Source organism: Nannospalax galili, unplaced genomic scaffold (genome assembly GCF_000622305.1).
Source record: "Nannospalax galili isolate Female #2095 unplaced genomic scaffold, S.galili_v1.0 scaffold161, whole genome shotgun sequence".
NCBI lineage: Eukaryota > Metazoa > Chordata > Mammalia > Rodentia > Spalacidae > Nannospalax > Nannospalax galili.
Genome location: NW_008348586.1, coordinates 7,793,207 through 7,811,942, shown reverse-complemented (window position 1 = coordinate 7,811,942; position 18,736 = coordinate 7,793,207). Strand labels below are relative to the sequence as shown.

Here is an 18,736-nt window from a genome sequence, read left to right as displayed (position 1 = left end):
TAATGCTTTAAAAGCCTTTATGAGGGAAGGAACGAGACTACTTTGGGTTTTAACAAAGGGAATATTCAACCTATGGAGGGGAAAAGACTGCTGATTATTTTGCCATGTAGAAGCCACAGCCGGCCAGACCATGTTCCTGGTTCAGGAGGATCCATAGTTGTATATAGATGGTGCTTTTGGATGAAGAATCCATCTGTGTCCTTTAATAGTAAGAGGACTCTTTTGGGTACTCTAACATCTGAGATGTCATCCCTCTGCCTCTACACTATTCCTATCAAGAACCTTAGCCTCCCAAATATTGGGACTATACTCATGAGCTGTTAAGAGCCATCATTTGATAAGACTTCCCTGGAATAAATTTTTATCATAAAAATTCCTCTTGGGCATCATTAGAAAGGGTTTCATTAATTGAAGAGTAATTATTAGTCTGTATTACTTTCAAGTGGGTCTCATCACAAACTTAGAATTCAGATAGAGTAAAATGAAGATTCTAAGTGTGAAAATGAACAAAAATGAAATTATAAACTGGAATTAGTAGTCATTTATCTCATCTGCTTATTTGATCAATAAATTTTCTTAAAATAGTTTTATAATTACCGCGTGTATAGGAGGATGTTGTCTGATGCAAGAAGTCTGCAAAGAGATTTGAAGGCATTTCAAGCCTTAGAGACCAAAGGTTTGAATTTTGAGAAATTCTTTGTATTTTTCAAAGCCCATTGACCTACTATAAATTGCATCTGAACAGTAGCAGGGGAGTTTGATATTATAATCACACAACTATAGAATTTTAGGAGTGGAAGGTATTTTAAAGGTCATTTAATACAACCACTTCATTTAACATGTAGGAAACACAGAGATGGTGATCGCCTGAGATCCCAACAAGCTAGTGACAGTGTCCAATACTCAGCATCTCCTGGGATCAGAAGACATAGGTTAGCAGCACTGGGTTGGACACGGGTGACCTAGGATCCCCCTTTTCCCTGGCTATATGGGCCTATAATAGACTCAAAATACAGGTGTATTAAGTTAAAGACCAACAGAGTTCCCATCGTCTGCAGTACCATGCCAAGCACCGAGGATAAAATGACAAACTGAATAAATGGTTCGCCTCTTCCAAGTTGTTCAGTTTGCAGTCCCGTGCTTGAAGAGTTTGCCATTTTCCTAAGGAAGCGAAGATCGGGCGACCTAGCTTTAGAGTGTGTTCTCAAATGTGCCTGCTTTAAAAGACAGAGAGTGCTAAAGGAGGTCGCAAACGAATCTAAAAGGGAATACGGACGGGAAAAACTCCCAAACTATACGGAGAGCGAACACACACACACACACACACACACACACACACACACACACACACAGGATCAGATCAGATCAGTTAAGTAGATCACTCTCTCTGCCGCCTTTCTGGGATCTCCCCCAGGCCAGGACGCAGAAGCTCTGCTCAGAGTAAGGACTAAATGCCAACTCACACCGCATAGGAGAGGGAGTGAGTGATTCAGAAGCCACCCGTCTCTACATTTTAAACTGGAAAAACCAGAAAGAGAAAGAAAAGGGGAAATAGGAACAGAGACGGACAGAAACAAGAAAACAGGAATAGGAAACCCTACCCAGCGCCTGCTCAGGGAGCCCCGAGTCCGCCGACCCCAGCGGAAGGCTGCTAGGGCTCCTCACAGGGACTCCCCAAAGCCTAAGGGAGGGTAGGCGGCGGAGCACCCTGCGCCTACAAAGCGTTCTGCGCCTACAGAGTATCCAGCGCCCACAGAGCATCCTGCGCCAGGAGCATCCTGCGCCCCGGAGCATCCTGCGCCAGGAGCATCCTGCGCCCCGGAGCATTCTGCGCCTGGAGCATCTTGTGCCCACAGCCCCGGTGCGCAGCGCAGCTCCCGGCGCCCTGAGCCCCGGCAGCTCCCACCCTCCCTCCCTCGTCGCCCGCCAGCGCGCCAGCGCCTGCTCTGCCTGTGACTTCAGTTCGGCTCCACCCCCGCGTGGCGGCGGCTGGCTCCTCCGTCCCAACCCGAGCGCTCCGCACAAGCCCAGCCCCAGCGAGTGGCCGCCACCTGCCCGGCCGGCGTCGCCTCCGCACGCCTCACCGCACCCCAACTTGGATGGAGTTAGGGTCCTGAGCGCCCGCCCCGCAGCCGCCGGTCCGGAGCCCCGCGCCGCCGCCCGCCTTCATTCCCGGACCCTCGCTCCGCTCCTCTCAGCTCCCGTGATGGGAAAAGTTGGCGCCGGCAGCGGCTTCCCGGCCCGGCTGAGCGCTGTCTTGGCCGGCACCGGGCTTCTGGTCCTCTTAGCCCCCCGCGTTTGCAGCAGCGGCTCCTGCTGCCCCCTGCAGCACCCGGGCTGGACCCCACGCTGGACCTTGGCCCGAGGGGGCTTTCCTCACCAGGGACCGCCGGGTCGCGCTCCGGCCACGCCTCTGCCCCTTTCGCTTCCCCTGTTTGCAGTGGCCTCCGGGGACCGGGCGCTGTCCCTGGAGCGAGCCGGGGGCACCCGGGCGTCCCTGGCAGCAGCTGCACGCTCAGGCCGAAGGAGACGGAGCAGAGCGGATCCCGTGAAGACTGAAAGGGGTGAGGGTGCCAGTCGGAGCCCTAGGGGAGTGCTAAGGGACTCAGGGCAGCTGGAGCCCGGGACTCCAGAGCGGGACCCGGACAAAGCCACCCGCTTCCGGATGGAGGAGCTGAGACTGACCAGCACCACGTTTGCACTGACAGGAGACTCAGCACACAACCAAGCCATGGTCCACTGGTCTGGCCACAACAGCAGCGTGAGTAGAATGGAACTGAGGGCCAAGGGGTGAGCGAAGGGAAAAAGGTCACAGTCCACTGTGGGATCCGGTGGAGAATTTGAGGGCAAGAGGTTTCAAGACTTAAGAGATGATGCTCACTCAAATCCTTTCTCCCCACGCTCCCTCAGGAGCTAACATTACCTACTAGGGAACCCCCCCCCCATCAGAGTCCTCTAAAATTCCCAAAGGTTCAGACTAGAATTAATCAAGCAGACACTCTTTCCTGCTTGGTGGCATCTGAGGATGGAAATGAAGACCAAGCACAGGGTTTAAAGTATTCTTAAGGCAGAGCTGGAAGGGTTAAATTTCCAGGCCCACGAATGTCCCTTAAGTCACTTTCCCCAACTTGGTACTCTTATGTACTAGTGATCAAGAGAATATGTGGAGAGAGAGAGAGAGAGAGAGAGAGAGAGAGAGAGAGAGAGAGAGAGAGAGAGACTCGTTATTTATATGCAGCGCTCCTAGCCCCTTTTTCCACACTGTGAGGAGAACTGCAGTGGAATTTAAGGTGCCCTTTAGTATTTGGTCTCTGTTTGGGGACCAAGTGGAGGCAAGTTTCATTGCAGGAACTCTCCAGCATCTTCTGACAGCATTAGAGACTGCGTTTTGAGAGCCCATGAAAGAGCAGTTGTTCTCAGACATGGTCAGTCTCAGGAAAATCAGATACATCTCAGTGACAACAACTCCCTGTTCTCACTGACTGACCTCCTCAATAAAGATTTGATGCTTCCTTTACGAAGGCGGGAAAGCGATTGCTGGGTCAGGGAAGGGATTCCATGTGTTTCAGGTATTGAAAAAAAAAAAAAAACAAACAAAAAACATGATCTGTCTTATGTTGTATAAATAAATCTGTCCTGGGGCTACAGCTGAGTTTCTCTACAACACAGCTTTCCTGCCTGTGGTTTGATATAGTTCTCAGGAATGGTTTAATCAAATAATTGCAGCTGAAATTCTTTCTCTTAAGTTCTTAAGTTCTGAACACCCTTGTCCTTATGGCATGTCTTAACTATCACATCTTTTTTACTAGAGCTACTAAAATTAATCCTTTAATTTGAACTTGAATCTTCTTGTGATGATAGAATAATTTTTATACTCTTTTAAGTGATTAACTCAAAGTTCTGGCTATAAAGGGAGATTTTGAACACATCAAATATGTTAGATCTTGTTATATTAAGAAGTAAAGTAAAATCCTTGGACTCAAAATATTTCTGGCTTTTAATGTAATTTAAACATAAAATATCACTTGCCCATTAGACCTTTACTTTATTTCATTTTGAAATATCTTGGAAAGAGAAGAAAGCAAATACATCTTTGGAGACTTTTAACCTCCATTTAAGAAATGGCGCCAAGCACCATCAGCTTTTATATTTTTTGAATAGATGGAGCTTGTGAGTCCACTAGGGCTTATTCGGGTCAGGGATTAGGACAGGCACATATTTCTAAAATAATGTAGGAAATAATCTAGTTGGTGAGTGTTAAAGGTTTGAACCTTCAAATTGCATTAACTACTAAGATGAGATTTCTGCTCTCCACAGTCTGCTATTCCACAGCCTCATTCTCACTTCTTTCCCAGACCTTGCTATGTGCATTGCACAAGTTCTTTTTCTTCATTTTTACATATTTATATGTATGGTAGAGAAAGAGAAGTAATGGTTTTCCAAATCCAGCCCACCTGCAAGTCGCTATGTGGACCAGGCTGACCTCAGTTTCACAGAGATGTGCCTGCCTCTGGTTTCCAAGGGCTGGGATTAAAGGCACACACCATCAAAACAAGCAAAGTTAGATGTTTTGTAAAGGTAAGAGATATAGAAAGAAACTTCTGGACAACGTTGTGAAATGAGAGAAGAGGGGAGACGTGAGTTCCAGTTCTGCCTATTGTTTACCATGGCAAGCTGTTCATGCTCTGGGTATAGGTTTCAACTAAGGTGCGGAGAATACCTCTCACATTAATTAGGGAGGATGATATGCCAGGATAGTTACAAATGGGCACTATGACTGTGAATTCCTGTGCACCAATTCTCAATTTTGTCACATTTCCCCACAGTGGGAAAACCATTTATCTAAATCTGAGGGCAAAATTAGAGGATCCCTATCTTTTCATACTTAGGTATTCTTACCCATACATCTTATGTGCAGTACTCAGGGATACATTCAACACATATCCTCCAGGTCTATCTCACCTTTAGCTAGAAGCCTATGCTAAGAAGAGCTTCTGATTATAATAACACTTGTACTCAGTTGCAAATGTCTGATGATTATAGGCTGCTTGTCAAACTGGTGAAGAATTCTGGATTGTTCACTCATCCTCCTTCCCATCTCTTTTCTGCCCCCTCAGCTCAGTTGGACTTAGGCAGTTGTATAGAGACATGACTGTTGTGCCTCATCTGTGGGTTTGATATGATTCCTCTGTACTGCAGTCTTCTGGCTTGATGGAAACTGTTGCTAGAGTTGGTAGAACACCTGGGGGGAATCTTCTGACATGAAAGGTGCTGGATATGAATCATTTGTCATGAGCTTGGTGTCGTAATCAGAACATATTGTTTCTATCCTATTCATCTCAGGCATGCTGTGCCCTGATCTAAATTTATACAGTAATCCTTAGAGTGTTACAAAATATATTTTTCTATATATGTGTTCCTGGTGCTGTATGTATGTGTTTATATTTTTATCCCAATGAATTTCAAAGTGATACACTCACTAATCTATAAATCCCTGGTAGGTGGTAAGTAGGTGGCAGGAGTTAAAATCTCCTTTGCAGATAGTTTCATTCTGTGGTTAATTTGACTATTTCATTTTACCACCTGACTCTTACTGGCAATAGTGTTAAATGATTTGGTAATTGAAGTTTTAATTTATATTTTTCCATTGTGAGAGCTTTGATGCTGTGGTTATCATATAGTCTTATAGCCTGGTAGGCTTTCAGGAGGTTCTAAGAGTTCATATTTTCCCCCTACTTTAGTGAATTACCTGAGTCCCTTCCTGGACCTGGTAAGTACCTTACACTCAACATCCCACTTAATCATTTTCAGTAGGTGCTGCATAGAAGAAGAAACTGAGGGTCCAGAAAACAAAAAGTTGCCAAGAGGAAACTGGGTACCAATGGGACACAGAAGGAATGGGGTACAGCTCTGAAACCCCCAGAATTGCTGGCCTTGAGAGCTTTTGGATAACAGGAAAAAACTCAGGTTTTTCTAATTTATGTGGTTAATAATTTCATTTTGAGTTTATTTCTGAGGTCCACACTGAGCTGAAGGCGCCATCTCCTTGAAGAAATGCACAGACTTTATATACCCCTGTCATATCACACTCCACTATAAGAGGAGGTTTGGTTGCTCTCTCATCCACTCACCTCTTCATCTTCTGTGAGAGGTGGAATACGTACCTGTTAATTCAAGGAGGGTGCCCTGCATCATTCCTGCAGGTCTGCTTTTCATCAGGAATAGACTCATTTTTCTTATCTACTGACAAAGCGTATCTTATAAAGAGGTTGGTTGTCATCACATGATTTGGCGAAATATTTTGATATAATTCTCTTTTTTATTTTGACTTCATTTATATTATTTTAAGTAAAATGAAAAAGTATTTTAGCTTTCTCTAGCACACATACAGACACACACACACACTACACATGCAATCACTTCTCAATTGGGCTCTTTATGCTTTTAATAATGATAATGTGGTGTGGAAGGAAGTAGTGTTAGAAGAAAGCTGGATTTGTGTTCCAGTCTTAACTCTCTTGTTAACTCCCATCACATTTCCTTGACTGAGTTATTTAAATTCTTTACTGCTCAGGTTTATCATTAGAAGCATGAAAGTATTATGTCTTCTACAGATTCCCCCCTCAAAGATGTGATGTCGTGTATATGAAGTTCCTTGTATTTAGCAAGTCATCAATGAATGATGCTTTCCTTAGGTAAAATAAAGAGTTCTCTACTGGAAATTAAGGATGATGGATTACGGAACTGGCTATCCCCAAAATGATACTAATAGACTAGAACACCACTAAACACCATTAAGATCAACCCTGTAGATAGCCTACATCTACCACATTTAACTAATTGTACTGGAAGTTTCTGGGATACAGATGGGACAATGACCTATATATATGACCTATTAAACACACAGAACCATTATTTCACATGATTCTCCCTTTCCCCAAGGTCATGTATAAATTTATTTATGGGGTATCAAGAACTTTGAGTTCTACATAGACATCCATTTCAATCTTTGCTCATAGATTCACAGAAACAACAATTTATTGGATTTTCTGTATCATATCTTCATGATAGGATATGTGTTGTCTTTAGACCAAAGACCAGAAAATGTGTTTATGTGAAATTGTAAGGTAAGCACATCTTGAATATGTAATGAGATTTCCTACAGGATATTAACATAAATGCCAAATCTGGATAGTTTATCAAGAACCTTTTAAAGCAATACCTTAAATATTCAAATGTTTGTGTATTGTATTAATATACAAAAGCAGATGGAATAATTTATTTATGAGGAGGACTTATTTATGAGGAGAGTAATTGCTCACATGCAAGGACTGATTGACATGTGTCAACATTATGAGAGGAACCTCACACAAATTTTATTGACTTTTGGTCTCAGAAATGCTTACTGAACTTGTAATATTCATCATTCACTGTTATAGGGATGTCTGTGGAGAGGAGCACAGGAATGAAAAGAGAAGAAAAATCCCTCCCTTGAAGGGCTTTCATGTCACAGCCATAGAATACTCTAAGAGACACCAGGAGATGTATGTCCACTGAAGGCAGAACAGGGTGAAGTAGGAGTTTAGAGGAAGGCTGAACATGTTCTAGAAGGGCAGCCTTCCATCTTTAGTTTAGAGTGAATGTTACAAATGAACCTTGATATGTGGAGGAAATTTTAAGTAGCAATAAGAGATTATGACAAGAATGAACTGGAGAGACAGCATGAATCAAGGTCAAAGGACAAGATGTGCACATTAATACCCACATCCAGGAATCTACCTAATTTAATTAAAAACTGTATTTAAGGTTTAAATCATAGCAGCGGCTTAAAAATTATGTTTTCAAAGAGCATGCATGTCAGTCTTACAGTGCATTTGGGTGTATTCCAAGGCTAGTAAGTAAATAAAAACTGATATGGTCACTGAAAGCCACAGCTGCCCTTATTTGTACATTCAATCTCAGCTAGCATCATCATGGTTTAATTTTCACTTTGACATTTTCTACACACACATTTTTCTGAAAAGGACTTACCTTTATGTAAGTTCTTGAGAAAAGATATGATCAGTCAGGACACCAGGAGAATAAGCCAATTTGGTTCCTGTGCTGGATAGCTTTAGTGTCAACTTCACACACCTGGGTTAAGGGAGCCTCAATTGGGGAATTGCTTCCATAGGACTGGTCTGTGGCCATGTCTGAGGGGCATCTTCTTGATGACTTATGTGGGAGGGCCCAGCCCACTGTAGGTGATACTACCCCTGGGCAGGTGGGCCTGTGTTGCATAAGAAAGCAAGTTGAGCAGGGGCCAGGGGAGCAAGCCAGTAAGCAGCATTCCTCCATGCACTGTGCTCCAGGTCCTGACTCCAGGTTCCTGCTCTGAGTTCCTACCTTGGGCTCCCTGATGAACTGTGACCTGGGAGATGTAAGCTGAATAAACCCCAAGTTGGTATTGATCAGAGCATTTTGTCACAGTAATGAAGAAACATGCTAGAACAGTCCCCTTGTCAGCTTATGTTGAATCACTGAATGTGTGTAAGAGATTTGTCCTGTCTGTGTATGTGTCTCAATTCCTATCCTGTAGCTCAGGGTAGAAAGCATGGAGAATACATCTGTTTTTCCTCTAAGAGAAACTTGCCTACAGCCTCCCTATACTGTCTGGTCAGGACACTAGAGGAAAGATGTGCTCAGGATGAGGTGAAAGCAGGTTCCATGCAAGTATAAAGGTTATTCTTAAGGAGTTCAAACTCTGATAAATTGAGATGAATGGATTAGTTAAGTAACTGGAAGCAAAAAGGTAGGCTCTCATTATACAAGGTTTATAAATACAAAAACCTAAGCAACCTAATTGTTGCTATACCACATTGTCCTAAGTTGTAGGTAAGGAGCAAAGAAACGATGTGAATGATCACTAGAGAGATGGCTCAGCAGCTAAGAGTACCGACTACTCTTGCAGAGAACCTGCCTTCAGCTCCCAGAACCCACATGGAGGCTAACAACCATCTGTAACTCCAGTTTTAAAGGATCAGACGTCCTCTCTGACCTCCACAGGCATTGCACGACATGACTGCACTTAAATATATGCAGGCAATATATTTATGCACATAAAATAAAACAATAAATAAAATATTTATTAAAAGGGAGGGACTAGAGATGGCTTAGAAGTTAAGAGCCATCTTACCTTACAGAAGACTCAGGTTCGAATCCCAGCACCCACATGGTGGCTAACAACTGCCTGTAACTCCAGTTCTGGGGAATCCAATACCCTCCTCTTTCCTCCTTGGGAACTTCATGATAGGGTTGCACTTACATATATGCACGTGATACACTCATACATATAAAATAAAAATAAAATGAAATATTTTTTGAAAGATTTGAATGCTCTATAAGAAATTCTGTAGGTATATAAAATTCTACATGTGTATAAATGTATTGCATCTGTTTCTCTAGCACTCCTATACCACACTGAATTCAGTGCTATACCACACTGAATCAGTTATTGCCCCTTCTGCCTCTTACAGAATGCTTCTGTTTTCAAAGACTGGAACAATATTTCCATTAATTCAGTTTCATTCTCATCACAATCCCATAGGATAGAAAAGACATTTCTGAGAGAGAAAGAAACTAAAACATTTCTATTAAACCGGTGAGTTTGTAGAATAAGAAAGCCAGAAACATTTGGTCACATTATACAACTGATGCTTGGTGTAGCCCACCACTGCTTGCCAGACACTTACTAGGCAGGTGTTAGGACACAGTGGCATTGTAGCCTCAGGGGTAGGTAAAGCCGGCATACCCATGTCTGTTGTGTTGAGCTGTGTGTGTGTTGTCAGTGGAGCTGTTGATCTTCTAGGCTCTTCAGGTTTGGCTGAGTTCACCTATTCAAGTTGTTTGTTTTGGCTTCAGAGCATGTGGCTTTATCGAAAGCTGTGCTCTTTGTTTGTTTTAAACCTTTAAAAAGTGATCTTAAAGAGTGATGAAGGGACGTTCTGGCAGTGCTTTCTGGCACTAGCCCCTGTGCCACAGGCATTGCACTGCTAATGGATTGCAGAGATGACACTGCATAAGATTGTGTTTACTGCAGCCTGGTTAAGGGAAAGAGGAATACTGCCTTCCCCTCCTTGAGCTAATTCTCTTACACAGGTGAGATCTAGTTAAAACAATATTAAAGCAACCTCAGTCAAGAGAACCTAGGATGTCACATCTTAGAGCAGTAGAAGTCAACATGTGGAGTGAGGATTGATGCTAATGGATTCTACTTGCTCAGGAATTCAGTTGAGTCACCAGTTAGCGTTTTTTCACTTCTAACTTCTGCAGGGGAGGAAAGCCAAGGACAGTTTGCTGAATATGAGGGACAACTGTCTGTATTCAGGAAAGATAAACTGGTAATCACAGAGGCCTTTCAGTGTGGTGTGGAACATCTCCGCTCTGCCACGTGGTCTTCTTGGTGCTTTACAAAACACTTATCATTGACACCCATTTCAAATCCATGGACGCCCCACCCTAAAAACATGCCTAATGTTTCCCAGTTGAGAAGGACCCAAGGTAGGATTTGACTTTTGCCATTTTTTTATCCAAAGCTTTTTCTGCTAGATCATGCTGCCCCTTATAGGGCTGGTGTTTGAAGATGTATGGGTGTGTGTATATGTACGTGCGTATATGTAATGTGTGTGTGTGTGTGTGTGTGTGTGTGTGTGTGAGAGAGAGAGAGAGAGAGAGAGAGAGAGAGAGAGAGAGACCCAAAAATCAATGCAGAGTTTGGGAAGCAAACTCTTGGAATAAATGATACATGTGGGGTTCACCCTTTTGCTTCACTCCAGTCTCGGGTCACTGACGCTTGATGCTTTACTTAGAAGTAAGCTGTTTGGGGATGCAGCTTGATCAAAGTTTTAACTTCTGCAAGAAACCCATGCTTGCCTTAGCAATGCATCATCATGTTATTGAGGGATTACAGGTAGGATGGTTTCTCCCTGCTGGCTAAGGACTCCAGAGTGACAGTGTGGACAACTGTATGCTTTTTAAAGAAAGTGCTAATAAGAATCATGTTGTCAGACAAGCAGCTAATCATGTCGTGCCCTGGAGCCAAAGGATTGATGCCTCCAGTCATCTTCTCCTAACCAGAGTAACAGGGCTATTGAGACACAAAATCTTGGAACAACATTCCTGCTTCTCCAAGGCCTATGTGGGTGGGGACATCTGGAGGAGACTGTTGCTAAAAGTGAAAGGTCTTTGTTTTTTTTTGTCTCAGGAATTCTACCATGCACTCTTGATTAGCATCTTTAAAAGGAAAATGGATATTTTAGTCATGTTCAACACCCTGGTTTAGAAATTTATCTGTGGACTTGCCTGTCTTGACTTGCATTTCACTGAAACCATATAGTCTAACTGGGAAGATACACACACTCAGTCAGAGGTCTCTCAGTCAGCATATCCCGAAGGACTGTCCTCATGGAATGGACTGTTGAATTCCCAGATGGGAAGCAGGGCCAGGAGTCTTTACATTTTGCAAAATCCCTAGGATCATCCAGTTTGGAAATCATTTACTTAACAAACACAGGAGCTTTGGGGTCTATGAAGCTCTTCACTGACTGTACAATTTTAGTTACTTATCAATATGCCTGCTGTATTTTTCCCACCTAGAGCTGAGTTACATGGCTTTTGCCAGATCCTCAATGAAACTCTGACTCCTAGTGCCAGAGACTTGGTGGAAGCCTTTGCAGATCACATGGAGGAACATGTGGTCTCCAGACAGCTTTTCTATCATTATGTATATCCAAGGAAATTATATTTCCTGACTGTCCATATGACCAGCGGCAAAATGAATTGAAGTAGCCACGGTATACATGATTTAAAATATAGCACGATACTTAGTGACTGATAACTTTCCACTTCCTTGTCTAGTAGACATGTGAACTTGGGTAACTGTGTAGCTCTGTGCCTTTATTTCCCCATCTCTAAGGTATGAAACACTTTTTATATGATCTTGTGATCACTAAAAGGGAATGTATATATATGTATATATATACATATATATGCACACACTCAAAGTAGCCTGTGGGTTACAGTAAACAAGCAATAAATGTTACTCTTGCTGTTATTATTATCATGATTGTTTTGTTAATATCAATTCTGATATTAATACTACTTCCATATGGCCAACTAGAAAAGCTAGAAGATGCTTATCGTATGTTTTCTATAACATTACCTCTGTCTCTTCACTTCTCTCTGTCTCTGTCTCTGTCTCTGTCTCTGTCTCTCTCTCTCTCTCTCAACTACAGTTCTGTTATCTTATAATGAGGCCTCTGTCTCTGTCTCTGTCTCTGTCTCTGTCTCTCTCTCTCTCTCTCTCTCAACTACAGTTCTGTTATCTTATAATGAGGTCTGGGAAACTTTGCCATTCCTTTTTTGTATCCCTCTCAACTCCTCTAGTTCTTTGCATATGACACCTTACTAAATATTTGTTGGGTTATTTGCTATTACTTTGGGGAGGGGAGAAGTGGCTTTTCACATATTACAAACAATTTATGACCTTGCTCAAGTATGTCATAGAATATAAAGGCAATTAAAATAATGATTTTATAAACACATATTTTGAATTGTGAAACTTGTCACAAAATAGTGGAAAGGGGGGAAGAAACAGATTACAAAAGAGAACAAAGCAAGACCCACAATGTTAGGGACTAAAGGCTCTGTTACTCCCTCTTCTATCCCAAGTTCCTGAAAATATGCTTGCACATAAGTGCTTGAAACATTTTCATTATTATGTACCCTAAAATATTTATGTTTTTCTTAAAAATAGCATTTATGATTCAAAATATTTGCCTGTGGTTATGCTGAACACTGGGATTCTATGTGATTTTTTTTGTCTATTTTTGTTATTTCTTTATAGCCATGCATTGCTTGAGTTATTTTTAAAACTTACATGAAAAGAGAAATAAAACAAGGAAGGGAGCAAGCATGCTTGTGAACTTGGCCTCATCAGAACTGTGTTCCAGAGAACTGACTCGACAAAGCGTTTCCATTCCTGTTACCTGCTTTCTTGTCATCACTGCCATTGGGAGACAGTCCAGGGCCCAGGGTTATTACAGCAGCAAGATCACTCCTTGTCTCTCTCCTGGCAATATAGTAGCCTGTGTTACCAGACCCTTTGCTTATCAACCTTTGCTGATTCCAGGGAGAAAGAGATCTGGAGGTAATTTTACCAACTGAGTACACATTCTGGAAATTTTAGTGACCTCCGTTTCCTTGATTAGTCACCTCACATTTCAGCTGAAACCTCAGTGGTTGCCTTGAGCTTGCCCTCTACCTTCACACCAAAGACATATGAATATATTTTTAATCAGCATGCACAGCCTCCTGTGTATGTATAACATATGTATTTTCACAACATAAGTACCACTATACAGTATTAAATTAAAATAAAATGGGTAGAGTTGTAAATCCATGGGATAGATGTTTCCTGACTGTCAGAGCTCAGTAGAGAGGTCTCTAAAATGAGGAAAGGGGCAAAGAAACAGAAGAAAGAGAGGAACTGATAATTGAAACAGAAATACAAACACACCTACGTATCTCTATATATGAAGAGAGCAAATATATTTTGAATCTCCCTCTATCTCCTTCACTCTCTCTCTCTTCTCCATTCCTTGTCTGATTCTTCGTTTTCCCAAATAACTTTCAAAATTAACTCAAACGCTGCATGGTTGTCAAGAAACAACAAAAATTAGACAAAAATCTTATGTAATCCCAATATTATTGTAATCCCAATCATAACCACAAAGATTTTGAGTCATAAATACTATTTTTCCTGAAATATAATCAGTTTGTATATAATGGGTGAAAACGTTTCAAGTCATATATATATATAAGAGATCGAGAAAGAGAGAGAGAGAGAGAGAGAGAGAGAGAGAGAGAGGAGGGATGATGGTAGGTAGGAGGGGAATGGCAGGTAAGAAGGAGACACAGATCAACACTCACAATACAGGCAGATTGAAAAAGAGAAGGAAACAGGAAACTTCAAAGACAGAGACACAGAGAAACCATAGACAGCGGGATACAGTTTGAGAGACAAAGATGTGGTAGGGTCCTGTAGGCACATTGAGAAAAATCACAGAGAAAGAGCAAGAGATGAAGGACAGAAAGAGAAGGTGTCGGTGAGTGTAGAAAGCTTATAGCATGATCAAGCCAGCAGACGTGCAGAGCATATCTGATGTCTAAGCAGGAAGCACCCTTCTTTCTCTGCACATTTCTCTGGCCTGTTGTCTGTCAATATTTGGGATGAAGGCATGTGGAGTGCTATCCAGGGAAGGCTTCCCTGCTTCTGATCTTTAGGCCACGTCTTATTTCCTCTGTCTATGCTAGAAATGGTGCATGTAGTACTTATGAACTGTTAAAGTCTCTCTGAAAGTGACTTTTTGGAGAAGTGGGACTGACTGGATAGTGATAAAAAATTTTAAACCTTTTTTGGGTTATTTTCTGTGTTATTTGAAATGTTTTACATAGATATGCATGTTTTAATAGTGAAAATAGTAAGGCACATTTTAAGTGGCAGTTATGAAAGTGCTGTGTTGAGTGCTAGAAATACAGAGACTTGATCTTTGCCCTGGAGAGTGACTATCCTGGTAGAAAAAGACAGGCACATAAACAGATAAATGACAATTCAGCATGGTAAATGTATAATAGAGTGGTAAATTCTGTAACAGAGCTTTATACAAAGTGCTATGGAAGCAAAGAGAAGTGGGGACACCTGACTGCCTGAGAGCAGGAGGAAGCATTTGGAAGGTAAGTGATACTTCCTCCAGGACTTTATTCAGCATTAGAAATTCTGCAGAGAGATTATGGCTCCATAAGTGGAAAGGCAATTTGAGTCAACTTTGAAACTCCCTTTATTTGGGGTCTGGGCTTCACTTTAGGTTGTTACCACAGTCATTGAAAAGATACCCAATGGCTTCATCATTTCAGGGTCCAAAATATTTAGAACCAGGACACTGACACTTTAAAATATAAGATTAGGTCTTCCATTTTAGAATTTTCTATTAAATTATTGACCATAGACTAGACTTTCCTAAAGAAATGAACTTATAAAAATTTCCCTGAACATGTGTGTGTTCACACACATACACACACATGCTCTCTCTCTCTCTCTCTCTCTCTCTCTCTCTCTCACCGACAAATGTGTAGAACACCCCCCCCAAATGATTTACAAGTCAGGAATGGTTTCTTCATTTATTAAAGACCAAGAGTATTAAAAGATGAATATTTTGTGACATATGAAAATTACTTCATACAAAGTAAAGTTGGGAAGCAGCCATGTCTGTCCACTTACCTGCTGTTTGTGGCAGTGTTTGTGCAATAAAAACATAGTGGAGCAGTTATGACAGTGAACGTAAGTAAGCACATCAACCTAAAACATTAATCCTCTGGCCCTTTATATAGGAAAGTTTGCCAAGTGCCCACTTGGGGTCTTGGGGAGAATGCAAACAATGACTCAGCATTGAGACTGTACCTTCATCTCTGTGCCAACTATTGCTAGTGGTCTTTTGACCTTGGCTTTCCTGCCTAAAAGACGTACATACTCCCAACCACTGCAAAATCTTATTCACAAGTGCGCTATTCATTCTCTGTTCCTGTCTGTCTGCCCCTGCTACTTCCTCTGCCTGGAAACTTACCCTGCATATTAAATCCTTTTCATTTGGAAATCACCTCCCTCCCTTCTGACAATTTCTACAGTATCCCCAAGAACAAGCAATACATGAATATCATGAACAAAAGGTCTGATATTTTGTGCTAGGCCATTCTATGCCTCCATCTAAACATAATACATCATCTGGTTTATGTGAGGTTTTGCAGAGCAAGGCTCCACTGGCTTCATTTTTACATATCTCTATGTGGGATAAAGAAGGCTATTAATAAACTGTATTTTTATATGTAGCACAGGATCATTTTATTTATCTTTCATTACATAGAATATAGATCATCAGCATTTATATGACATAAGAGTGGCCTGCTGTCCCCATTCAAGAAGTATAAACTCTCTGGATTCTGTCTTCGAAATTGTTAAGGAAAAGTGGTCCAAATTGAGACAGAAAGGAAGAGGGAGAGGGAAAAAGAATGGAAGTGAGGGAAGCCTAGATTTGAACCAAATAAATCAAATTGCATTGGAGGCCACAGCTTCCTTGTAGCAGGAAGGGGTGGGCTGTGTTTTGATGAAGCCTGAGGCTCCAACTGCCAGGACAAGTTGATCGCTGCTAGGAGCTAGCATTGCCTCAGGCCTGAGGGAGAAAATAACTGTATGCTCCTCACTTAAGGAGCTAAATTGAGAACTGGCTTCTGTAGTACAAAGTCTCAGCAGGGCCAGAATATTTGAGAAATGATGAGGACATATTGCCTTTTGCGAACGATATAATTGAGTTTGAAATAATGGAGAGAAGGGAGAACAGGGTGACAATGAGAAAATAATTATCAGTTAAAGCTGCATTTTTTTTACATGTACCTGGTGGGGTAAATGGAGAGTTTCTGTAAGTTTTCCAAGTGAGTTTGGGCATGATAAGGACTCAGTTAAAGGTGTAGAAAGACTGCTTTGGAGGTGAGGGTGGACTCATAATAGTATAATAACAGAAAATATTTGCTGCCTGTTCACTCTGTGCCAGGCACTATTCAAGGTGATTCACATACCTGTAAGGATAGGAAATAGGGAACATTATCATTCACAATAAATGACTATGGTAAATTCCACTACTGTTGGTACTGTTGGGAAGTAGACATGGCCATTATTCCCCAGGAAATCCGTTTAAAATTACTTAACCCAGAATGAAAAGTTAAGTAGCTCATCCAAGGTCACATGGATAGCAGGTGATAGAATTTAGAGTTGTGAAGCTGGTTTTGAAAACCCCCGACAATTAAGGTCTACAAGCTTGGATTTAAATCATTACATCCTACGGTATTTCGGTGTTACTGTGTTATCGTCAAGTGGCTTCATGTTGTTCCTGTATTTAACAATTATTAACTGAATTCTTAATATATTTTAGGCATAGCTAGGCACTGAGTATTTATCCAGGATCAAAACCAGCAAAGCTCTGACCCTCTCACTGACCTGAGAGTATAGTAGCCCTTGCACTGATTGTAGGGTTTGAGAGTTTGCGGTTAGGTCTCCTTTTGGAAGGTAAGACATCTCAGAAGTCCAGAGCTTATTTGTTCTTTGGGAGATAATTGACAAAATTTAGAGGAAACATTTTATTTGCAATATGATTTTTTAGGCAACTGGTAGAGTACAAGATGTGATGATAAAAATACTATAAAATGCATTGATAGAAACCTCCATTTATCTGGGTATGGTAACATGGAACTTTAATCCCAGCACTCTGGAAGCAGAGGAAGGAAGATCTCTGCAAAATCAAGGACAACCTGGTCTACATAGCAAGGTCTGGGCCAGCTTGGGCTGCAGGAAGACCCTGTCTCAAAAACAAACAAACAAAAAATAAAGTAAACATACCTTTAAAGAAACAAATGTTTTGCTTTGTGTTTATAATGCATATTAGTGAATTAGTGTTTGGGAATTTGGGGAAGTATGAAGGATAGTTATATATATACAACTATCTCTTCTTCTGCCCATCCATCTGTATCACTAGGTAAGCTTATGCCTAAAATTGGACAATTTTATTCACTCTTACTAATTTATATTTGTATCTCAGGCAAATTTCATCCTGCATGCTTAGAATAAACATGCACGGCAGTTCTGATGTGAAAATGAGAATGCTTGCCCCCTCTATGATTAAGCAAACATTTTGTATGTTCATCAAAACATGATAAAACTATCTAATATCCAGTAGTTGCCAAAACATCAAGCTAAAAATAGCATTTAAATGGTAGTGCATTAGCTCTTTTGTGCAATAACTCCATCTTCTCTTGGAAAACATCTACTTCTAAGGAGACTTTGTTTTGTGTTTTCCAAATTAGAGATGATTTAGATTAGACTGCTTGTTTGTAACCTGCTGTATTTCACTCCAAGAGCTCAGTTGCTTAATTCGCTCAGAATAAACTTGAATAGTTTGACCTTGATTTACTATTTAAGCTGCCCTGTAGCCAATTTGTTTGTATTTTTAATGGATTTTCTTATTTTTAGGCCTCCTTAAATTTTATTTATGGTAGATCATTTGCAAAATGATGGATATATAATTAAGACCTTCTCTTTTTCTTCTTTAAGACACTTCATACATGCAGGTAAATTTCCTGCATGGTGATTTAGTGTAGGAGAGAGTTTCTTAAAATGCAATAGTTGGCCCAATATCAAGGCATAAAAACTGGTTAATAAATGGCTTTTGTGTCTTTTGGACAAGACTATTTCTATGATCTGTCATTCTGGGATGACTGGTGAAATGTTTTCTTCCCAGAAGTTTCTGGCTCCTGGTCCTTCTCCAGACTCCTCATTTCCTTCTTTAGATGATCCTGTTCATCAGCATTTGCTTTTCCCAGTATTTCTGGTAGTTCACCTAACTTGTGCCATCAAGAAATGCCCAATATATCTTCCTAAGACTTGACTATCACACAACCTGCTCTATTATTGTTTGCCCCATCGTATCACACCTGCCACATACACTGATGAACATAAGCAGAGAGATCTGAGTGCTTTCACACCTCCCCCCTCATCTATGGAAGATAGACATTCTTTCAACCTGGCTGAAGATGGAAACAGATTAAACAGCACCGTGCATCCTGATGACTTAATTCTTTAAAAGAGGCACTGCAG

General features: G+C 41.3%; 1 protein-coding gene across 4 annotated transcripts in view; it reads left to right on the top strand.

Annotated features, from left to right (window-relative positions):
• The first annotated feature begins 1,989 nt into the window (after positions 1-1,989).
• Positions 1,990-18,736, top strand: part of Sorcs1 (sortilin related VPS10 domain containing receptor 1) — a 561,958-nt gene continuing 545,211 nt past the window's right edge. For 2 of the 4 annotated variants that reach the window (XM_008845714.2, XM_008845713.3), the window contains exon 1: positions 1,990-2,761. In XM_008845714.2, the coding sequence (XP_008843936.1) occupies positions 2,207-2,761 (555 nt within the window). In that variant the 5' untranslated portion in view covers positions 1,990-2,206. The remainder of the gene's footprint in view (positions 2,762-18,736) is intronic. The other 2 variants (XM_008845715.3, XM_029569633.1) reach the window with 2 other exon arrangements.